This window comes from Oryctolagus cuniculus, chromosome 7 (assembly GCF_964237555.1).
Source record: "Oryctolagus cuniculus chromosome 7, mOryCun1.1, whole genome shotgun sequence".
NCBI classification, from domain to species: domain Eukaryota; kingdom Metazoa; phylum Chordata; class Mammalia; order Lagomorpha; family Leporidae; genus Oryctolagus; species Oryctolagus cuniculus.
This window is the reverse complement of record NC_091438.1, coordinates 57,872,249-57,896,985: the sequence shown is the minus strand read 5'-3', so window position 1 is coordinate 57,896,985 and position 24,737 is coordinate 57,872,249. Positions and strand designations below refer to the sequence as shown.

The 24,737-nt window shown below is 46.1% G+C and overlaps 1 protein-coding gene and 1 long non-coding RNA gene across 5 annotated transcripts in view; one reads left to right on the top strand and one right to left on the bottom strand.

The window, feature by feature from the left end:
- ST7L (suppression of tumorigenicity 7 like) overlaps nt 1-24,737 on the bottom strand; it is a 229,180-nt gene that overhangs the window by 36,829 nt on the left and 167,614 nt on the right. Inside the window, exon 16 of one of the 3 annotated variants that reach the window (XM_051857376.2) lies at nt 19,762-19,875. The exons of the other annotated variants lie outside the window; for them this stretch is intronic. Coding sequence (XP_051713336.2) covers nt 19,777-19,875 — 99 coding nt within the window. The 3' untranslated portion in view covers nt 19,762-19,776. Of the gene's footprint in view, nt 1-19,761; nt 19,876-24,737 lie in introns of those variants that run through there. 3 annotated transcript variants of the gene reach the window in all.
- Nucleotides 3,622-4,530, top strand: LOC138850577 (uncharacterized). 2 transcript variants are annotated; one of them, XR_011390522.1, is made up of 2 exons: nt 3,622-3,907; nt 4,313-4,530. It is a non-coding gene; the product is annotated as an uncharacterized lncRNA (long non-coding RNA). The 2 variants fall into 2 exon arrangements; XR_011390523.1 differs by having other exon boundaries at nt 3,627-3,907; nt 4,209-4,530.

Below are 24,737 nucleotides of genomic sequence, written 5' to 3'. Positions count from 1 at the left end.
AAAAGGCTAACTGGAAAAGGAACAAGTGCCCTCTGCTAGGTGTTGCCTTCCTGGAGTCGTGCAGTGGCTCTGCCTTTGCTCCTTTCCATGGGCTTATCTTGATGCTAGGATGAGGTCAGAGACAGTGGCACCAGAAGTCCCGCTTGAAGGGACCAGACAGACAGTGTGGTTTCTGCAAGCCCTGGGGCTGGTAGAAGCAGGAGCTCCCAGAGGCAGAACTCGGCAAGTTGGGCAAGGACCCTGTTGCCAAAAGGCCATGTTCCCCATCCGCATCCTCTCCTCCCTCTCTTGGTCACATCCTCTCACTCTAAGCAGATGAGAACGATGAGGAGTAAGCCTTGGAAAGGAGCGCGTAAGCCCTCGTGGCACACGTGCAGGTGATGACTCCTTCCTTGCGTGGGGGGGGGCAGCTTCTCTGTCCCCCACAGCATCTGTGTGTGTGTTGCTGCTGCACTGGGGGAGCACCCCACTGTGACACGGCCAGCCCCGAGGAATTCTGGGGAAGCATGTCAAAGCGAGATTCTCCTCCTCTCCTCAAAGTGGCAAGAACCCTGCTCAGGACACAATGGAGTAGATGCTGGAATGTGCCAGCAGCTCATCTTCAGGCATGAAGGGGGCCAGGGATGCTGACGGCGAGGGGCTCCCAGTGACAGCCCCTTCCCATCTCACGCTCGGCTCCCACCCAGTTTATACCTGCCCCTTGGTCCCAAATCGGGAGAGGTCTCAAGGTGCATCCAGCTTCAAAACCCCCCGGTCCCGTGGGCTGCAACCTTTTACCAAGGCCGAATTACAAGGCAGCTTCTCCCTCTGCCAGTCCTGTTCTCTCCGCCTTGCGCTCCCTGGGGGTGGGTCCCACGGTGCTGCCAGGCCAGCCTCCTGCACCCTCCTGTCCCCCTGAGTCTACTCTGTTCCTGGGTAGGGCCTCCAAAGGAGAGAGGACACATTTTCTGAGTAGTTACCTGGGGCCTGGCTTTCAGCCAGGGGTTTTACACACGTTACTCCATTTAATCAGCACAACCTCTAGCCCACTTGACAGATGAGGTTACTGAGGCCTGCTGAGACACAGTGCGCGACCCGAGCTCCTGCAGCAGACCAGGGCCGAGAGTGTAACAGCTGAGACTCGGGTCCCTCCCCTCACCGGCCACACTGTCGCCTCAGAACCATAACAATATATTTGAGTCATTTAGAATATTAGTTTGGGGCGGGTCTTTGGCTCAGCAGTGACGTCACTGCTCAGAGCAGCTGCATCCCATCATCCCATATTAGAATGCTTGATCCAAGTCCCAACTGCCCTGTTCATGTGCTCCATGGGAGGCAGTGGAAGATGGCCCAAGGACTTGGGTCCCTGCCACCCATGTAGGAGACCTGGACTGAGGCTTTGGCCTGGCCCAGCCCTGGCTGTTGGTGGGCATTTGGGGGGTGAACCAAGAGATGGAAGATTCTCTCTCTGCCTTTCAAGTAAAATGAAAATAATTTAAAAAAATAAATAAATAAAATGCCCATTTATTGCCGGCCGTGCACCTAAGCAAGAATCCACTGGCCAAAGCCAGTCTGGCTCCCTCATTCCACCTCGGCCGACTGCTGCGCCCTCGGCGCACCTGGTCCAGCAGTCCCTTGCTCTGCACCTGGTCCAGCAGTCCCTTGCTCTGCCCTGGACGCGCCCCTGGGCGTACCCTCCTGTCAGCTGGCTTCTCCACAGTGTCTGGCTTTGATCTTACTCACCCAGCTGCCCCATATCCCAGGCCTTGCCCTCTGCCTGCCATACTTGTTGCCATGAAAATCCTGCCCTTACGTCCCCGAACTGGTCCGCCAGCCGGGGTGAGGGTGGTGGAGCTTCCGCTCCCAGGCTGAATCGGTGCTGGGACGCGCCTGCTCGCGCGGCACGCCAGGAAGCCACGGAGCCTCCGTCCCCTCCCTCCCTGCCCTCGAGTCCCTCACTGGCCACACCTGCCTGTGGAGGAGAGGCCACCTCATCTTCCTCCTCCTCCCCCAGCGGAGCTCAAACAGCCGGCTCTCCCAGGAGAAGGTGCAGTACGCCCCCTCCCCTCCAGCCCACGCGGCCCACACCTCAGCGGCCCTCCAGGCAGATAGGGCGCTCTCGGGATGCCGGGTGGGGGTGGGGGTGCCCGCAGCACACAGGCCCCTTCTTCATGCCTGCGTGTTTTCCCCGTCGTGCGCCTCGGTGAGTCAGCGCCCCAGGGCCACACACAAGGCCCCATTCAGAGCTCGTTTTCCTTCTGCTCTCACTCAGATCTTGGCTCTGCGCACTCCCTGGCTCTCTATGTGGGCCTTATTCTCACCATGGGAAAGCGCTGCTCCTTGCCCTGTGCCGCCTCCCTCCCGACACCCACACATTCCTCTTCCTGGCCCTCTGGGGAGTTGGCAGTCCCGGCTGCATTCAAACCGAATGGAAACGGCACACTGAAAGCCTCACCCGCGGAGCCTGCAGGTTCTGTGCAGGCCCTGAGCCAGGCGGAGGCCGCAAGCGCGGGCGCACACACACACACACACACACACACTCACACGGCCGCGCTGGCTGCGTGGACTAAGGGCTGGGATTTACACAGGAAAGGCGAGTCTAGAGACTTGAGCTGTACCAGAAGTGAAGCATATGGGGATGTGCAAACAGCTGGACCAAGACAAGCTGTTCAGAGTGAGAGCTTTGTCATTGTCTGCGGGCCCTTGAGCAACCGAGGGAACCTCTGCTGGCCTCCATCTGGGCACCCCAAAGCGGACCTCCCCCTTGGGGGTCCCTGGCAAGCGCCTGGCACAGAATAATTCCGCAGGGGACTCGCTGCTCCCTGGGCGGCAAGGCGCTGCGGGTGCAAGGGCGGCTACACGCGTGGGTGTTGTCTATGCCTCGGAAGGCGAGGCCCGGGTGCGGCGTGCCAGGATGGCCGGCTCCTCCCGCCGGCAGCCCCGCCCTGCTGCGGAAAGCCGACTCGCGGGCGCCCCCTGCTGTCCCCGACGCGGACACTGGCCGGCGCCCGGGGCTGGCGGCGCACCCACCTCTCTAGGAAAGGTCTGCGTCGGCGGCCGGGGAGCCGCCAGGTCCGAGGGCCCGCGCCGCCTCCCGGGTGCCTAAGCGCCGCAGCCTCCCCTTTCCAAGAAATGGGAACCCGCCCAGACTACGTCAAAGAGGTCAGAGTAACAGAAACCATTTCATGGGATGCTTGTGAGCGTTAAAAGAGCAAAACGTCGGACTAGTCCCCCGGGGGGGAGAGCAAAACGTCGGACTAGTCCCCCGGGGGGGAGACGTTTGACCGAGCCGAGCCGTCGTCCCATAGCTGGGGGCCTGCTTTCAAGTGCCTGCCCCACTCCTGATTCCCAATTCCGGCTGATGTGGATGGGCCCCTGGAAGACAGCAGGGATGGGTCAAGTATTGAGTCTGTGCCGCCCACATGGGGAGACCTGATTTCCCTACTCCTGGCTTCGGGCTGTGGCCCAGGCCGTTGCTGGCATTTGAAGAAGTGAACCAGCAAACGGGCTGTCCCTCCCCGCCACACACACACACACACCGCGTCTCCAGTGAAGTAAATAGATAACTTTAAAGAGAAATGCTTGCCCCAGCGGAAGCACGCACTCGGGAAGTGAAAGCTACTAGTGTTCAGGAAGCTCTTAGAACAGTGTCGGCCCAGAATGACTCCATCAACACTCGCGTATTCATTCACCCACTTAACGATGCCTCAACAGGGTCTTGCTTTTCCTAGCCTGTTGATGCTGTAAAATACAAAACCCTAATGAGCCAAGTAAGTGAGCAAGGGCCAGCACTGTGGGGAGAGAACAAAGAGACGCATGCATTCAAACGTCCGTCCGTGCACTGGAGGCCAGCATGGGGCTTTAGATGCTGGTGGGAGACGCAACCATGTGAACCGTCATTAAACAGCCACTGGCCGTGGCTGCCAAGGTAACGTGGAGGCGGGAAGGGGCTCACCTAGGAGGGACACTGGCCCTGGTCTCGAAGGAGGGGTGGGTGCCCCAGGTAAAGAGGGGGAAGGGCATTCCAGGCATTGGCACAGTGCACCAAGCTGCCAGCAAGCCCCTGGGGTTTCTGGCGAGGAGTCCGGAAGCAGAGTGTGAGTCTGGGGAAGTAAAGGGGGATTGGACGTGCCACCCTGGGAAAGAGGGCGGTCTCTGCTGAGCAGCTGAGCTGCTGCGGCGTGAGGAGCGGGGGCACGTTTACCACCAACCAGAGTTTACATTTCCAGACCCAGGGCTGGCATTTCGGCACAGCAGTTTAAGCTGCCACCTGTGATGCTGCGGCCAGCATCCCGTTCAGGCGGTAGTAAGAGTCCTGGCTGCCCTTCTTCAGGTCCAGCTCTCTGCTAGTGAACCTAGGAAGGCAGCAGAAGACGAGCTGAGTGTTCAGGCCCCTGCCACCCGCTCCTGGATGGAGTTCTAGGCTCCTGGCTTCCGGCTGGCCCAGCCCTGGCTGTTGCAGCCATCTGCAGAGTGAGCAGCAAATGGAAGATCTCTCTCTGTCTCTCACTCCCTAACTCTACCTTTCAAATAAATAAATAAATAAATATACTTGAGTCTTTGCAAGCCTTGTCAATCTAGCAACAGGTTCTAGGAATACTCCTGTCCATCACTGCTCCCTCACCTCACATAATGACATGAGAGCCGTGTTCTGTGAATTTGTCCTCACACCTGGCACCAAAGGGAAGTGGGACGTGGAGAAGAACAAGGTTTCAGATGTGTCAAGCCTGAACTTGTCTATAGAAAATTCTCCAGCTTCCTTTCCAGCTTGGGCCGTGCAGGATGGCTCCCAAGAAGAAGGCTCGGAGAAGCCGGCACCACGGCTCACTAGGCTAATCCTCCGCCTTGCGGCACCGGCACACTGGGTTCTAGTCCCGGTCAGGGCGCCGGATTCTGTCCCAGATGGCCCAAGTGCTTGGGCCCTGCATCCCATGGGAGAACAGGAGAAGCACCTGGCTCCTGCCTTCAGATCAGCGTGATGTGCCAGCCGTGGCAGCCATTGGAGGGTGAACCAACGGCAAAAAGGAAGACCTTTCTCTCTGTCTCTCTCTGTGTGTCCACTCTGCCTGTTAAAAAAAAAAAAAAAGAAGAAGAAGGCTAGGGGAAGGGTTGTTCTGCCAGGAAGGAAGTGGTAAGCTAAGCGTGTACCACCAACACTCACACGCACCTCTGCGGAGTGGGCTTTACCACGTGTCCCCCTTGGGCACTGAAAATTTGCCATGAAGGAGATAGGTACTCCAGCTGTGCACACGGACACCAGGCTCAACACAGCCATCTGGGCCAAAGGAACAAGGACTGGATGAAGAGTCACAAACAGCTTTACACTTTGGCTACCTGTGAACCCGTTTTCAAAAATCTACATTCAGTGTGGGTGAGAACTAGTGGCTGACTGTCAAATAAGCTTACATAACTGCAACAAATATTCCTCCAGTTATCATATGTGTAGAATTAAGAAGTGGGAAATTAATTTCTTATCAGTGCATAGCCAAAACCAAATTTCTCTCATGAGGAAAATAGTAATGCAGTATACACAATTATAAAGGCACCATTCATAAGAAGATATAATAAAAGAATATGGAATTCAAAGATATGGAGTTTTTGTTTTAACTTTAAAAAGTTCTGCTTCTGGGCCGGCGCCACAGCTCAATAGGCTAATCCTCCACCTAGCGGTGCCGGCACACTGGGTTCTAGTCCCAGTCAGGGCGCCGGATTCTTTCCTGGTTGCCCCTCTTCCAGGCCAGCTCTCTGCTGTGGCCCGGGAAGGCAGTGGAGGATGGCCCAAGTGCTTGGGCCCCGCACCCCATGGGAGACCAGGAGAAGCACCTGGCTCCTGCCTTCGGATCAGCGTGGTGCGCAGGCCGCAGCGCGCCAGCCGTGGCAGCCATTGGAGGGTGAACCAACGGCAAAGGAAGACCTTTCTCTCTGTCTCTCTCTCTCACTATCCACTCTGTCTGTCAAAAAAAAAAAAAAAAAAAAAAAAAAAAAAAAAAAAAAGTTCTGCTTCTGTCCCAGATAGGATAATGGGTACTGGATTTGTGCACACAACTAAACATAGAACAAAACTCTTAAACAACTGTACTTAAGTCATCAGACACTAGGCAACGAAGAACAAAGATGGAAAAGTGAATATTGTGCCCCGTAGGCAGGAGGAATCCGAGTGTAACCTGGTAATCTCCCAAAGTTAAGGAAACGAGGCTGGGAGTCTAGAGAGGGAAGATATTGGAGGCAAGGAAGCTGCAGGGAGAGGGGCCAGGAGACCTGAGGGCTTCCTGTACTGAGTACTGACTTCTGATCTGCACATGGCAGAAAGCCAGGGAGAGCCACCCACAAGGACAGAGGGGACAGTACTCAGAACTCTCATGGGACCAAGGGTAGTTTGTTTTCACTAGCCAGAAAGAGAACCTCAGAATTTACTACATATCGGCTAGAGTATTCAGAAAAATTTTGTCTCTGTAGTGGACCACAATCAGCCAAGTCTAGACTAAATGATCCTCTGCTTCCATCTTTAAAAAGTTTAAGTGGAAGACTCAAAAGAAGCAATCCTAGAGCAAAGCTCAAGAACGTATAGGAAAACAAAAACATCTAATACCTGAAAAGATAAAATTCACAATGTCGGACATTCAATCAAAAAATTACCAGACATGCAAAGAAGCAGAAAATACAGCAAATACTTAAAGTCAATCAATTGAAATTACCCCACACAGACAAGCGTGGGATAATAGAAATAGTGACAATCATGTTAAAACATCTATTATGGTTGTTTTCCATATGCTTAATGATATAGTAGAAAAGTTATATTTTTTTTAATTGGAAACATGGAAGACGTAGAAGTATCTGAGATGGGGGCCAGCGCTGTGGCTCACTTGGTTAATCCTCCGCCTGTGGTGCTGGCATCCCATGTGGGCACCGGGTTCTAGTCCCGATTGCTCCTCTTCCAGTCCAGCTCTCTGCTGTGGCCCGGGAGGGCAGTGGAGGATGGCCCAAGTGCTTGGGCCCTGCACCCGCATGGGAGACCAGGAAGAAGCACCTGGCTCCTGGCTTCGGATCAGCACAGCGCCAGCTGTAGCAGCTATTTGGGGAGTTGAACCAATGGAAGGAAGACCTTTCTCTCTGTCTCTCTCTCACTGTCTGTGACTCTACCTGTCAAATAATAATAATAATAATAAAAGAAGTATCTTAGATGAAGAAAACGTTGGATTGTACTACAAGCAGATTATACACTGTAAAAGAAATGATTGTTCAACTTAAAGGAATAGAAATAAAAAATATCCATAATGAAGTACAGAAAACGGGGCTTGTATTGTAGCATAGTAGAGGAAGCCACTGTTTGTGATGCAAGCATCCCATATGAGTGACAGTTTGAGTTCCAGCTGCTGCACTTCTGATCCAGCTCCCTGCTAATGTGCCTGGGAAAGCAGTGGATGAAGGCTCAAGTACCTGGGCCCCTGAACCCACAGGGGAGGCCCAGATGAAGCTCCAGGCTTCAGCCTGACCCATCCCCAGCTGTTGTGGTCATTTGGGGAGTAAACCAGCAGATGAAAGATCTCTGTTTCTCCCTCTCTATTTCTACCTCTGCCTTTCAAATAAATAAATACCTCTTAAAAAAAAGAAACACAGAAAATTAGTTTTCTTAACTGAATAGTAGAGCATGGATCTGTGGGGAAAATTCAAGTAATCTATTGTAAGTTTAATCAAAATAGATGAAAGAAAACATTTCAGCAAATAATAATGAAGAGTTTCTGAATTTGATAAAAATGATAATTCCACAGATACAAAAAGTCAACAAATCCAAGTATAAGAAACAAAGGAAATTATAGTAAAATATCATAATAAAATTGCTTAAAACAAATCAGAAAGAGAACACCTTTAAAGTAAGTAGAGGGGACTGGCACCGTCGTGTAGTGGGTAAAGCTGCCACCTGCAGTGCCAGCATCTGCATATAGGCTCTGGTTCAAGTCCAGGTTGCTCCAATCCAGCTCTCTGCTATGGCCTGGGAAAGCAGCAGAAGATGGGCCAAGTCCTTGGGGCCCTGCACCCACATGGGAGACCTGGAAGAAGCTCCTGGCTCCTGGCTTCGGATCGGCACAGCTCCGGCCGTTGCAGCCATTTGGGGAGTGAACCAGCAGATGGAAGACCTCTCTCTCCCTCTCTCTCTCTACCTCTACCTCTGCCTCTGCCTCTGCCTCTGCCTCTCTGTAACTCTGCCTTTCAAATAAATAAATAAATATTAAAAAAAAAATAAAGTAAGCAGAGGAGGGAAAATTACACACAGTGAACAAGGATAAGAAGAACAGCGGACATCTCATCAGTGACAATGCATCCTGAAGATCATGGAGCACCATCTGTAAAATATCAGGAAAACCTTTCTCTCTGTCTCTCTCTCTCTCACTGTCTATAACTCTACCTGTCAAATGAATAATAAAAAAGGGCAAAATTAAAACATTTCTTAAACATGGACAAGCAGAATACATTTATCAAGAGTAAATCTGCAATACAAGGAACATTAAAGCAATTGCTGCATGCAGAATGAAAACAGTGCCAGTTATTTGCTTCTGCTCAAAGGAATGAAGAGCACCAGATGCGTACATGGGTAGATACAAAAGACTGGGTGTTTTGTTTTGTTTTGTTTTACTTCCTTAAATCTCTTTTCAAATTCAGCACAGTGTACCCTGGGATTTATATGTAGAAAAAAGTGTGTGACAATAATAGCACACAGACTGAGAGAGGAGAAATAGAAGTACACTCCTGGGGCTGGCACTGTGGCGTATTAGGTAAAGCTGCTGCCTGCAATGTGGGCATTCGTAGGGACGCAAGTTCATGTTCCAACTGTACCACTTCCCATCCAGCTCCTGGATAAAGGCCTGGGAAAAGCAACAGAAGATGGCCCTAGTGCTTGGGCCCCTGCTACCCACGTGGGAGACCTGGAAGAAGCTCCTGGCTCCTGGCTTTGGCTTGGCCCAGCCCCAGCTGTTGTGGCCATCTGAGGAGTAAACCAGCAAATGGAAGATCTTTCTTTTCCTTCTCTGTGTAACTCTGACTTTCAAAAAGATAAGTACATATTTTAAAAAGATACACTATTTTAAGATTCTTTTTAAAAAAAAAAAGATTTATTTATTTGAAAGACAGAATTACAGAGAGAGACAGAGAGGGAAGAGAGCTTTTCTATCCCCTGTTTCATTCCCCAAATGGCTATAACAGCTGAGGCTGGGCAGGCCAAAGCCAGGAGCCAGGAAACCCATCCAGGTCTCCCTTGTGTGTGCAGGGTCCTAAGCACTTGGGGTATCTTTCACTGCTTTCCCAGGCACATTAGCAGGAAGCTGGATCAGAAGTGGGGCAGCTGGGACTCAAACCAGTGCTTATGTGGGACACTGGCAATACAGGCGGCAGCTTAACCCACTGTACCACAACACAGGTCCCTGTAAGATTCTTATATTATATGTGAACTAGTATATATTGCATAAAATTTGACCATGATAAGTCTAAGATATACACTATAAACCCCAAAGCAAAAAAAAAAAATCCTAAAAGTCAATAATCTAACATAGGAGATAAAACAGAATCATAAAGCATTCTTAACTCAAAACAAATAAAAGGAGGGAAAGGAGAGCAAAAAAGATGATAGAAAAATAGCAAGATTGTTTATTTAAAGTTAAACATATTAATAATCACTGAAAATATAAATGGCCTAAACAACTAAAGGCAGAAATTATCAGATTATAGTTTTTTTTTTTCTAATTTACATGACAGGTAGAGTTTACAGTCAGAGAGAGACAGAGAGAAAGGTCTTCCTTCCATTGGTTCACTCTCCAAATGGCCACAACAGCTGGAGCTACGCCAATCTGAAGCCAGGAGCCAGGAGTTTCTTCCTGGTCTCCCATGTGGGTGCCATGGACTTGGGCCATCTTCTGCTATCCCAGGCCACAGCAGAGAGCTGGACTGGAAGAGGAGCAGCCGGGACTAGAACCCGGCGCCCATATGGGAAGCTGGCGCTGCAGGCAGAGGATTAACCTAGTGCGCCGTGGCACCAGCCCCATCAGATTATAGTTTAACACCAAATTATATGCTGTTAACAAGAAATCCATTTTAAAATATAAAGATCTGGGGAGGGTGTTTGGCCTAGTAGTTAAGCTTGGAGGCTGAATCCCATAACAGAGTGCCTGGGTTCAAGTCCCAGCTCTGCTTCCATTCCAGCTTCCTGCTAATGCACACCCTGCAAGGCAGCAGGTGATGGCTTAGGTAGTTGGGTCCTGCCACCCACATGGGAGACGTCGACTGTGCTCCCAGATCCCAGCTTCAGCCTAGCCAAGGCCCAGCCATTGCAGGCATTTGGGGGATGAGTGAGCAAATGGGAGATCTCTCTCTGGCCCTCTGCCTCTCTGCCTCTCTGTCTCTCTCTCTCTCTGCCTCTTATGTAGGGCAAATTGTTATTGATTCCAATCAAATTCAAAAAAACACATATTATTTTTGAGAGCACACAGAACATTTACCAGAATAGATAATATTGTTGGCCATTAAAATGTCTCGAGGGGCCAGCACTGTGGTGTAGCAGGTAAAGCCGCTGCCTGCAGTGCTGGCATCCCATATGGGTGCCGGTTCGAGTCTCAGCTGTTCCACTTATGATCCAGCTCTCTGCTATGGCCTGGGAAAGCAGTAGAAGATGGGCCAAGTCCTTGGGCCCCTGCACCCATGTGGAAGACCCAGAAGAAGCTCCTGGCTACTGGCTTGAATCAGCCCAGCTTTAGCTGTTGCAGCCATTTGAGGAGTGAACCAGTGGATGGAAGAGCTCTCTGCCTCTCTCTGTCTCTGCCTCTCTGTAACTCAGCCTTTCAAATAAATAAATAAATCTTTTAAAAATAAAATGTCTCAATAAATGTAATAGGATTTATTTTTTAAATTTATGTATTTGTTTTAAAATATTTATTCAAAAGTCAGATTGACACACATCTCATCCAGTGGTTCTCTACCCAGATGTCTACAAAAGCCAGGTTTTGGCTAGGCTCTGGCTAGAAGCCAGGAATCCCATCCAGGTCTCCAGGTCTCCTAGGTGATTGGCAGAGATCCAAGTACTTAGACCATCATTTGCCATTTTCCAGGCACATTAGCAGCAAGTAGGATCAAAAACAGAATAACTTGGACTTGAACTTTTACTTCAATATGGGATGTCACTGTTGCAAGGGGCAGCTTGACCCACTGTGTCACATACCAGTCCCTTATTTGTTCATTTATTTATTTGAAAGGCAGAGTGACAAAGAAAGAGACAGAGAGAAAGAGCTTCCATCTCTTCTATCTGCTCATTCCCTCCCCAGGACTCAGGAACTCCATCTGAGTCTCCAACATGGTTGGCAGAGATTCAAGTCCCAGACACATGTGCAAGAAGCTGGATCAAAGTAGTCAGGACACAAACCAGCACCCACTATGGGACCCTGGTGTCTCAAGAGGCAGCGTAACCCACCATACCACGACACCTGCCCCAAAAGGGTTTAAATAATCCAAATTATGTCCTTTAAAAGGAATTAAATTGGAAATGAATAACAGAGAGGCCTCTGGAAGATCACCCAAAAATTTCAAAAACAATACACTTCTAAATAATTAATGATTAAAGAAGTCAAAGGAGAATTAGAAAAATTATTTTAACTGAATGAAAAGGAAAATGTGACATACCAATATTTCCTGGACACACAGAAAGCAGTACTAGAGGGAAACTTACAATACCAAATACCTCCATTAAATAATAAGAAGGGAGAGGTAAGCATTTGGCCTAGCAGTTAAGATGTCCATTCCCATATCTGAGTACTTGGTTTTGAGTCCCTGTTCCAGTTTCTTGCTAATGTGGATCCCAGAAAGCAGCAAGTGATGGCTCAGTAGGTGGGTCCCTGCCAACCCTGTGGGAGGTCCAGACTGAGTTCTGCTTCCAGAACTGGCCATTGTAGGCATCTGGGGAGTGAACCAGTGGATGAGAGCACACTGCTTTCTTGCTTTCGCTTTCTGTCTCTCTCTCTCTCTCTCTCAATCTGCTTTTCTGCCTCTTAAACAAATTAATGAGAAAAGAAAAAGGTTTAAAATCAATTGAGAAAGTAGAACTCAGAGTGACATTACAAAGATGATGGACTAAATAGCTCCCAATACTCATTCTGCTGACAAAAACAAATAAACAACTACATAGCACACAAACCAAAGATGGTCACATGAAAATGTGCAGAAAGTGTCTTGTCTGCCTCATATTATCCCCAGTCTGGGAGACAGCTTGGCACCAAGAGAGATCCCCTTTACATGACCTCCCTGTGGGAGAAAAGGTGAGCAGGAGGACCCCAACAGCCCTCAGCATCACTGCAAATACCCACAGCTTTCACCCCCAAGGACCCCTGCCAACTATAGCAACACCTGCCTCAACTGACAGAGCTAACCAGAGTTCATACTGCTGATCTCCTCCCCCCAGAGAAGGAGCTGCTGCTATGCCTTCAGTGGCTAGAACCACCAACCCTTCTCCACAACTGGGCACATACTCTGGATCCCGTGGCCAAGGCTATTCCATCTGTGACTTCACCTCAGATATTGGCACCATCACTGGAGCAGGCACGCCCATGCCCCAAGTCCTGGAGCCATGGCTACTTCATGCATACTCATGCATCAGATACTAGCACCACTGCCAATGTGGGTGCATATACCCTGGATACAGCACAAAGAGGGATCCCCTCGACCATGACCTTCCCTTATGCTACCTAGGATCTGAACAGCCCTCACTGCTGCCATGGACATCTGAGGCCCTCTACAGACATGACCTTAGTGATGAAGCTGCATGGGCTATGCCAATACACCCATTGTGGACCTGGAGTCAATGTTGCAATCTCCCAGGGCTGGAGCCCCAACACCCCACTCAAATGGTGTCTTCACACCCCTTACAAGTGAAAGTCTTTCCCCCTGAAGCCAGACCATAATATATGGAAGAGGTGACCGTTCCTTCTGAAGCACAGAGCATATACCAGTTCAAGGCTACAGAAACATGAAAAGTCAAGGGAATAGGACAGTACTAAAGGAACACAATAACAAACCACAAAGAAGCAGAGACCTGTGAACTTTCTAACAAATAATCCAAAATAACTGTTTTAAGAAAGCTCAGCAAGCTACCAGATAAAAGAGGCAACTCAATAAAACCAAGAAAACACTACATGAACAAAATGACAATTTAAATAAACAGAAATAAAAAGCAAAAATTCTAGAACTGAAAATACAATTAATGAAATGGAAAATCCAATAAAGAACTTCAGTGGCAGACGGCCAAACAAAAGAATCTGAATGTTAAAACACACATCATTTGAAATTATCTAGTCAGAGGAGAAAAAAAAGAAAGAATAGGGAGTCTCAGAAGTAGAAGACAGAGAAGTTGGGGGGAAATTATTTAAATAAATGATGGACAAAAACTGCAAATCTTGAGAGAGAAAAGGACATCTAGATTCATGAAGCTCAAATGTTTCTAAACATAATTAACCCAAAGGTGATGACACCAAGATATATTATAATAGAATTGTCAAAAGTTAATGACAGAGAGAAATTTGGGAGCAGTAAATACAAGTAATTCCTCAGATATAAGTTCAAGCCTATTGCAGGCAGGCATTTGGGGAATGGGCCTGCAAATGGGAGAGTGTGCACTCTCTCTCCCTCCCCTTTCTCTGCCTTCCTCACAAATAAAAAAAATGATAAAAAGAAATGCTTAAGGGAGATCTACAAATTGAAACAAAAATATGCTTAAAAGCCATATGAAAGTATAAATTGACCTGGTGAAGGTAAATATACTAGAAAGATACAGTAACTGTTTTATGTAAATTACTTTTAACCCAATATGAAAGATTAAACTTGGTAATGGATAGACAATATTAATAAAGCAAACTCTCCCTACAAGATGACAAAATGGACAAAGAGGGTAAAAGTATACGATAGTAACTGAAGTTAAACTGTTATCACCTAAAAATAAAAGGCTATAGCCCCAAGGTATTTTATGCAAGCCTCAAGTTCTCCACAAGGAAAAGATTTATCATGGATAGACAAAAGATAAAGAATAAAGGAAAATCACTATGAACAAACATGAAATAACTAAGAAGAACAGCAAGAGAAGAAGAAAGGACCAGAACAACTGCAAAGTAGAAAACAATGAACAAAATGGCAATAGTAAGTTCTTACTTTTCAATAATTACTTTAAATGTAAATGGATTAATGTTGGAGTCTCAAACCCCAAGGCTGGCCCCTGACCAGCAGGGGCCAGTACAGACACTCCCCAACAAGGCGAACAGGAGAGGTAAGGTCGACGGGTCAGGAACACACCACAAGCACCCATGAATTCTGTGGAAGCAGGAACCGCTTTATTGAAGAAGTATTAAGGTTTAGAAAGCTTACAAAAGACATGCGCAGTAGGGGAGCCAATCAGTGAAAAGGTCATGCAGGCATGGGTGGAGCACGCACAGGGGCACCTTAAGCAAAGTATAGGGATCATGCACTGTCCATGTGTCCTAAACTAAAGCGGACCTATTCCTGCCAGTGTTCTGATCTTACGTAGCTTAACCGCAGCAGCCGCAGACACGCCCCTTGAACATCTGCCAGGTGCCATATTGTAATGGAGATTTTAGGCAATGCCCAACAGATTAAACTCACTAATCAGGAGACATATATTACCTGAGTGGACTTAAACACATAAGATTCAATGAAAAGCTTCCCACAACTGACTCACTTTAGATTAAAAGGTACATATAATCTGAAATTGAAGGTCCACAAAGAGATATTTCATGTAAATGGTGACTAAAAGGAAGAAAAAGTGGTTACACTTGTATCAGATAATAGACTTTAAGTGTAAAATTGTCTCTAGAGGAATAAAAGCCATTATTTAACGATAAAAGGGTCAATTCAACAGGATGATCTAAGAAAACTTCAAAAGGTTTGTAGAAAATAGAATTAAACATAAGTTATTTTGGTGCAAAACAACTTTTTAAAAGATTTATTTATTTATTTATTTATTTGAAAGTCAGAGTTACACAGAGAGAAGAGGAGAGGTAGAGAGAGAGAACTTCCATCCACTGGTTCACTCTCCAATTGGCCGCAATGGCTGGAGCTGCACCAATCTGAAGCCAGGAGCCAGGAGCTGGGTCTTCCCACGCAGGTGCAGGGGTCCCAGGACTTGGGCCATTTTCTACTGCTTTCCCAGGCCATGGCAGAGAGCTGGATCAGAAGTGGAGCAGCTGGGATTCAAACTGGCACCCATATGGGATGCTGGCACACAGGCAGCAGCTTTGCCCACTGCACCACAGTGCCGGCCCCAAAATAAAGATCTTTTCATTTCATTTTTCCTCAAGTTTTTTGAAGTACCCTTGTATAATAATTATAAATATATATGCACTGAACATCAGATCACTTAAGTACACAAATAAAATATTGACAGATCTGAAGACAGAATTGATAGCAATACAATTATAGTATGGAACTACAATAGCCCACTTACAATAATGAATAGAACATATGAACATAAAATCAGTGAAGAAACAGCTAACTGAAGACCACAGACCAAAAGGTTATAACAGACATAGAAAAGCTCCATATAACTTTCTACCCAACAGTGGAAAAATACACATTCTTTTCAAGTGTGCATGGAACATTCTCTAGGATAAATCAAATGTTAGGTAACAAAACAAGTCCTAACAAATTTAAGATCAATATCATTTCAAATTTCTTTTTCTTTTCTTTTTTTTTTTTTTTTTCAGACAGAGTGGACAGTGAGAGAGAGAGAGAGAGACAGAGAGAAAGGTCTTCCTTTGCTGTTGGTTCACCCTCCAATAGCCGCCACGGCTGGCACACCGCGCTGATCGGAAGGCAGGAGCCAGGTGCTTCTCCTGGTCTCCCATGGGGTGCAGGACCCTAGCACTTGGGCCATCCTCCACTGCACTCCCGGGCCACAGCAGAGAGCTGGCCTGGAAGAGGGGCAACAGGGACAGAATCTGGTACCCCGACCGGGACTAGAACCCGGTGTGCCGGCGCTGCTAGGTGGAGGATTAGCCTATTGAGCCGCGGGGCCAGCTTTTTAAAAATTTTTTAAAGATTTATTTATTTGACTAGAACCAGCGCCCTTATGGGATGCTGGCACTTCAGGCCAGGGCTTTAACCTGCTGCGCCACAGCGCTGGCTCAAATTTCTTTTTCAACCACAAGGGAATGAAACTAAAAGTCAATAACAGGAATCCTGACTGGAATAAACAGGATCTGTAAAAGTGGTTAATAGGTTTATTCAGGAAAGAATACGGATGACCTAGGTCCAGGAAACTCAAGGCCAGTGAGTTCCAATGAGTCATGAGAAGAGTTCCAAAGTGGTCGAATTCCAGTTGGAATGTATGTATCTTTACAGTAAGCATACACTGTTTTGGCTTAAAAAGGTGTGCTCTAGGTAGGGAGAGGGCAAATTTCTAAATGGTTAGAGATTAGAATATAATTGGTTAAACCATCTTCAGAGAAAGGAAGAATATTTTTTCTGAAAAGAGGTTGTTGAAAAGAGGGTTACTGATTAACTTTAAGGATGGCATTTCTGGGAATGGATCTGAAATGTATGGATAAAGAACAAAGGATTGCACAAGGTTGCTCCATGCTGCTATGACAAAACAGACCCTTAGTGCACATCACCCAAGTCAAACTGGCCTGGTAGATAAGGTGAATAGCTCTGTGTGGCCATTTTCAGATAAGACTCAGAAGTGTTTCTTTTTGGAGACCCTGCATTCTCTTTAGGGGAAATTCATCATCAGAAAGAAAACCAGAAAATTCATAAATATGTGGAAACTTAACAACACACTCTTGAACAACTAATGGGTCAAAGAGGAAATGAAAAGAGAATTTAAAAAGCATTTTGAGTGGCTAGCACTGTGGCACAGTGGGTTAAAGCCCCGGCTTGCAGCTCCAGCATCGCATATAGGTACCAGTTTGAGTCCTGGCTACTCCCCTTCTGTTCCAGCTCCCTGCTAATGCACCTGGGAAAGCAGCAGAGGATGGCCCACTTTGGGAGACTCAGAAGAAGCTCCTGGCTCCTGGCTTCAGATTGGTTCAGCTTTGCCCATTGAGGCCATTTGAGGAGTGAACCAGCAGATGGAAGGCTTCTCTCTCTGTCTCTCTCTCTATATATATATAACTCTTTCAAATACATAAAATAAATCTTGAAAAATAAAAAAGCACTTTCAGACAAATGAAGATACAGCATACCAAAATCTATGGGAAATGGCAAAAAAAAAGGAATTAGAAGTTTATATTGATAAATGCCTATATTAAAAAAGTAAAATGATCTCAAATAAACAACTTAAATTTACACTAGAAAAAGAAGAAACCAAATCCAAAATTAGCAGAAGAAAGGAAATAATATAGATCAGAGTAAAAATAAGTAGAGAATTGAAAAAAATAGAAGGAAATCAACAAAACTAAAAATTGGTTTTTTTGTTTGTTTTTTGTTTTTTGTTTTGTGTTTGTTTTTTTTTTTTTTTTTGACAGGCAGAGTGGACAGTGAGAGAGAGAGAGAGAAAGGTCTTCCTTTGCCGTTGGTTCACCCTCCAATGGCTGCCGCGGCCGGCGCGCTGCGGCCGGCGCACCGCGCTGATCCGATGGCAGGAGCCAGGAGCCAGGTGCTTTTCCTGGTCTCCCAGGCGGGTGCAGGGCCCAAGCACCTGGGCCATCCTCCACTGCACTCCCTGGCCACAGCAGAGGGCTGGCCTGGAAGAGGGGCAACCGGGACAGAATCCGGCGCCCGACCGGGACTAGAACCCGGTGTGCCGGCGCCGCTAGGCGGAGGATTAGCCTAGTGAGCCGCGGCGCCGGCCTAAAAATTGTTTTTTTAAAGCTAAACTGACAAACCCTTAGCAAGACTGAGAAAACTGAAGACTCATATAAATAAAATCAGAAATAAATGAGGAGACAGAAGAAGATATGCTTCATAAATTAAAAGGCCTATAAGGAATTATTATGAACAACTACATGACAACAAGTTGTAAACCCAGAAGTAAAGGATTAATTTCTAGGTATATACAAACCTACCAAAACTGAACCAAGAATAAAAAGAAAGCCTGAATAGATTGATAACAGGAGAGGAGATCAAATCAATAATAAAAAATCTTCCAACAAATAAAAGTTTCAGGCTTCATGGATAGATTCCACAAAAAAAATTTAAAGAACTAATACCAATCCTTCTTAAATTCCTCTGAAAATTAGAAGAAGGAATACTTCCAAACTCATGCAATGAAGGCAGTATTACCCTGGTACCAAAGCAGACAGAGACCCTACAAGAAAGCTACAGCTCAGTATCCCTCATGAACACAAAAGCAATGAAAAAAAAAACACAAATTCAATAGCAAACCAAATTCGGCAGCACACTGAAAGGATCAAACATAATGATGCATGGGGGTTATTTTTATTCTTTATTTATTCATTCCTGAGCTTCATTGCAACATATGTAAATCAGTGTACATCAAAAAAGGAAAGAAAAAAAAATGATCCTCTCAATAGATATAGAAAACATCTTCAGCAAAGTTCAACATGTACTCACGTTTAAACCTCTCAATAAAATCGGTATAGAAGGGGGCCGGCGCCGTGGCTCACTAGGCTAATCCTCCACCTTGCGGCGCCGGCACACCAGGTTCTAGTCCCGGTTGGGGCGCCGGATTCTGTCCCGGTTGCCCCTCTTCCAGGCCAGCTCTCTGCTGTGGCCAGGGAGTGCAGTGGAGGATGGCCCAGGTGCTTGGGCCCTGCACCCCATGGGAGACCAGGAAAAGCACCTGGCTCCTGGCTCCTGCCATCGGATCAGCGCGGTGCGCCGGCTGCAGCGGCGGCCATTGGAGGGTGAACCAACGGCAAAGGAAGACCTTTCTCTCTCTCTCTCTCACTGTCCACTCTGCCTGTCAAAAAAAAAAAAAAATCGGTATAGAAGGGATTTACCTCAACAAAGAAATATGTGAAAAGCCCACACTAGCATCCTCATCAATGGGAAGAGACTGAAACTTTCCTTCTGAGATCTGGTGCGAGGCGAGGATGACTGCCCCCACCATTCTTTCCAACACTGTACTGGAAGCCCTAACCGGAGTGCTTAGTCAAGAAAAATAAATAGGCCGGCACCATGGCTCACTAGGCTAATCCTCTGCCTTGCGGCGCCAGCACACCAGGTTCTAGTCCCGGTCGGGGCGCCGGATTCTGTCCCGGTTGCCCCTCTTCCAGGCCAGCTCTCTGCTATGGCCCGGGAGTGCAGTGGAGGATGGCCCAAGTCCTTGGGCCCTGCACCCGCCTGGGAGACCAGGAAAAGCATCTGGCTCCTGGCTTCGGATCAGCGCGGTGTGCTGGCCGCAGCACGCCAGCCGCGGCGGCCACTGGAGGGTGAACCAATGGCAAAGGAAGACCTTTCTCTCTGTCTCTCTCTCTGCCTGTCAAAAAAAAAAAAAAAAAAAGAGAATAAATAAATGACATTGAAATCAGAGAGGACAGAGTAAAATTCTGTTTGTTTGGAGATGGTATGATCATATTTAGAGAAAACACCAAAGACTTAACAAAAAGCTCAGGAGTAAGGTTACCAGATATAAAAATCAACATATAGAAATCAATCATATTTCTATGCAAGAACAACAAACTATACAGAAAGAAAATTAAGAAATAAGAAAACAATCCCATTTACAACAGTAACAAAAAGAACAAAGTACCTAGGAATAAGGTTAACTAATAGAGGTTTCTATCAGCCAGCTTTCCATGACTAACTAAAATACCTGTGAGAAGTAACTTAGGAGGGAAACAAGTTTATTGTGGCTTACAGGTTCGGAGGTTCACAGTACAGGTCAAACGGCTGCCTTGGTGCAGGTTCACGGTACAGGTCAAACAGCTGCATCGGTGCAGGCTTCTGGTGAGGCTGGAGGTTAGCAGAGGGAAAACCACACGGCAAGCCAGCAATCAGAATGACTAGGGCAGACCCAGCGCATACAACCAACCCTGTGGCAGGAGTGCCTTCTGAGGGCAGGGGCCTAAGGACAGCCCCTGCAAGATGCTGGAATTAGACCAGGACACATCCACCAACTATTAACATAAAACTCTGAGGTTTAGGCATCTGCATAAGTTGGGGGGAGCAAATACTGTTCAAACCATAACAAGGTTAAGGATTTGTACCTGAAAATCATAACCGATTGAAGGAAATTAAAGATACAGATAAATGGGAAGACATTCCGTGTCCACCAAATAAATACTGTTAAAATGTCCATACTTCTCAAGGTGATCTAGATCAGATTTAATACAATCCTTACTAAAATTCCAATGGCATTCTTTACATGACAACAGAAAAGACCCAGAATATCCAAAGGACTCTTGAGCAAGAAGAACAAAACTGGAACCATCACACTTCCTGATTTCAGCTACAGTTATTAAAATGGCATGGTACTAGCATAAAACCAGACATTCAGGTCAGTGGAACAGAATAGAAAGCCCAGAAATACATCTGTACATCTACAGCCAACTGATCTTCAACAAGAGCACTGAGAACATACAATAAGGACAGGGTAATCTCTTCAGTACATGGTGCTAGAAATTGAATGTCCACGTGCAGACGAATGAAACCAGACCTGCATCTCAGACCACATGCAAAAATCAACTCAGACCTCCAATTGTAAAACTTCCTGAAGAAAACATAAGAGAAAACCTCTTCACCTCGATCTGGGCCGTGAATGATACCAAAAGCATAGGCAACAGAAGAGGGGGTGGGCTGGAGAATGAGATTGCCTCAAACTAAAAAGCTTCCACACAGCAAAGACACTTTCAACAAGGTGAAGAGACCACCCAAAGATTGGGAGAAAATATTTTTGAACCATATGTCTGATGAGGGGGTAAGTCCAAGATATATAAGGAACTCATACAACTCAATAGCAAACAAATCAAAGCAAACACAAAGATCCTCAATAAAAAGTGGGCAAAAGATTTGAACAGATATTTCTTAAATGAAGACTGACATATGGCTAACAGGTACACGAAAAGGTGCTCCACATCCCTAATCATCAGAAAAATGCAAATCAAAACCACAATGAGGTCTCTCCTCACACCAGTGAGGATAACTGTTATCAGAAAGATGAAAAACAAGTGCTGGCAAGGATGCAAGAGAAAAGGAAGCCCTTGTCCTAGGTTGGTGAGAATGCAAATTGGTACAGCTGTTATAGAAAACAGTTTGGAGGTTCCTTAAAAAATTAAAATTAGAACTAATTTGTGATAACCCCACTTTCCCACTTCTGGTTATATATCCAGAGGAAGTGAAATTAATATTTTTTAAGATTCATTGATCTATTTATTTGAGAGGCAGAGTTACAGACAGAGAGAGGAAGAGACAGGGAGAGAGGTCTCCCATCTGCTGTTATACTACCAAAATGGCCACAATGGCTGGAGCTGAGCCAATTCAAAGCCAGGAGCCAGGAGCTTCTTCCAGGTCTTTCCATGTAGGTACAGGGACCCAAGCAATTGGGCCATCTTCTGCTTTTCCAGGCCATCAGCACGGATGCTGGATTGGAAGTGGAGTACCGGGAATTGAACCAGTGCCCATATGGGATGCTGGAGCCACTGACAGAGACCTAACCTACTATGCCACAGCGCCGCCCCCCAAAATCAAGACCTTGAAGAAATATTTGTTCTTCCATGTTCACTTCAGTGTCATTCACAATAACCAAGATATGGAAACGACATGAATACCCATAATTGGATAAATGCTAAAGAAAATACGACACACACACATGTGCACACACAATAGAATCTTTTTACCCTTTGAAAAGGAAGAAATCACACATTTGCAACAACATGGATGAACCTGCAGGACGTTATGTTAAGAGAAACAAGCCAAGTGCAGAAAGGCAATGACTGCATGATTTCACTGCTTTGCTGAATCTAAAATACTCAAACTCACACAGAGTGTGAGCTCCTGTTCCCAGGAGCTAAGGAGAAGGCGGGAGTGGGGAGATGTCAGTCAAGGGGCAGCAAGTTTCAGTTTTGCGAGAGGACTAAGTTCTGGAGAGGTAACGTACAACAATGTGACGACAGTTAATAATGCAGTATACTGGAGAGTTGCTAGGAGGGGCCGTCTTAAGTGTTCTTTTTTTTTTTTTTTTTTTTTTTTGACAGGCAGAGTGGACAGTGAGAGAGACAGAAAGGTCTTCCTTTTGCCGTTGGTTCACCCTCCAATGGCCGCCGCGGCCGGCGTGCTGCGGCCAGCGCACCGCGCTGATCCGATGGCAGGAGCCAGGTGCTTTTCCTGGTCTCCCATGGGGTGCAGGGCCCAAGCAGAGAGCTGGCCTGGAAGAGGGGCAACCGGGACAGAATCCGGTGCCCCAACCGGGACTAGAACCCGGTGTGCCGGCGCCGCAAGGCGGAGGATTAGCCTAGTGAGCCGCGGCACCGGCTCCTAAGTGTTCTTACCATGAGGGCACTGGGCCTGAACCCCCAAGCCTGCGGAAACTGGGCGCAGGTAGATAACGACAGGCTAGTAGAATGCTTATTGCTCGGGAAAGCCCTGCACTGGGGACCTTCCAAACTGCCAGGACAGTGCACCCTAACAGCCTTTCTGCTCACCCTCCTCACACCTTACCAGGGGTCATGTGGCACTCAGCACCTCCCCAACAAGCAGGGAGAAGGGACTGTGCAAAGGAATGCAGCCTGGCTCCAAGCCCTTTCTCTCTGTCCAGGCAGGCTCAACCCCACTCTCTCCTTACCTCCAACCCCTCACGCAGTTCCCCCTAAAATACTCTTCTCTACTCATAACTAGCTGCCTCCTCTCCGTCTTCTAAAATCCTAAAACCTCTCACCACACGCACACAAAGAAAGAAAAGAAGATGTAAACAGGTTAGCTTGATTGCAGTGAATGTATGGTCAAGTTGTATACCTTAAATATGCCTCAATAAAGCTGCAAAGGGAATATAAAATAGAAAAACAAGAGAAATGAAACATGAAGGAAGAATAAAAAAGTAGCGATGATCAGAGCAGAAAGCCATGAAATGGAAAATAAAAAGAAAAGAAGAAAAAAATCAATAAAATCAAAAGCATGTGTTTTTTTCCTTTGAGATCACTAAAATTGATAAACCTCTACCCAGACTGATTAGAAATAAGAGAAAATATTCAATTTTAGGAAGGAGAGGTGTCATCACTACAGATTGTACAGGTATTAAAAGGAAAATCAGTTAGAAATGTGCCAGGGGATTCTAATTCAATCCCATCAAGATGGCATGTACCAATGCCATCTCACCAGTCAAAGTGATCAATTTCAGTTCACATTTGATCATACTGATAGGTCTAAGAGTCAAAGGGATCACATAAACAAGACTAGTGTCTGCTAATACTAACTGATAGAATAAAAAAGGGAGAGAACGATCCAACATGGGAAGCGGGATACACAGCAGACTCATAGAATGGCAGATGTCCTAAACAGCACTCTGGCCTCAGAATCAGCCCTTAAGACATTCGGATCTGGCTGAAGAGCCCATGAGAGTATTTTAGGCATGGAAAGCCAAGACACTCGGAAAAAAAAAAAAAAAAAAAAAAAAAAAAAAAAACACCTAAATGAAAGATCTCCACGAGTGAGATCCCGGTAGAAAGAATGGGCCATCAAAGACCATCAAAGAAGGAGGTACCTCCACTTTGACTATGACCTTGTCTAAATAAGATCAAAGTTGGTGAACTCAAAAGGCTTCCATGGCCTTGGCAGCTCATGACTAGAGCCTAGGGAGATTACTGATGCCATAAACAAGAGTGTCAATTTGTTAAGTCAACAACAGAAGTCACTATGCACTTACTCCTCATGTAGGATCTCTGTCTTTAATGTGTTGTTCAATGTGAATTAATGCTATAACTAGTACTCAAACAGTATTTTACACTTTATGTTCTGTGTGGGTGCAAACTGTTGAAATCTTTACTTAATATATACTAAATTGATCTTCTGTATATAAAGATAATTGAAAATGAATCTTGACGTGAATGGAATGGGAGTGGGAGCAGGAGTTGGGAGGGTTGCGGGCGGGAGGGAAGTTATGGAGTGGGGGAAGCCATGGTAATCTATAAGCTGTACTTTGGAAATTTATATTTGTTAAATAAAAGTTAAAAAAAGGAAAATCAGGAAATATTATGAAAAACTTGTGCCAATAAATTCAACAACTTTTATGACATGGAAAAATTCCTTGAAAGATACAAACTACCAAAGCTCACCCAAAAAGAAATAGGTAATTGGAATACCCCTGTTCCTATAAGAGAAATTGAGTTCTTACTTTAAAACTTTCCCACAAAGAAAACTCCAAGCCCAGATGGTTTCAGTGAAGAGGCTGGAATACTTCCAAACTCATTCTATAAGGCCAAGCAATGATACAAGAAAACTACAAACTAAAATCCCTCAGGAACAAAGATGCAAAAAATTTGAAGAAAATTTTATGAAATCAAACCAAATGATACATAAAAACTTAATCCATAAATGACCAACTGGGTTATGTCAGGAATATGTGATTACTTTAACATTTGAAAATCTGTTAATATATTTCAATATATTAACAATTCAAATAGGAAAGACTATATGATCGCATCAACAGGCTCAGAAGCGCCTTTGACAAAAACCAACATTCATTTCAGTAAACCAGGAATAGAAGGAAACTTCCTCAAGCTGATCATGGACATCATGGAAAAACTTATGGAAATTAAGGAAAAATCTACAGCTTACATCAAATTCAATTATGAAGACTAAATGTTTTCCCATGATTAAGAGTA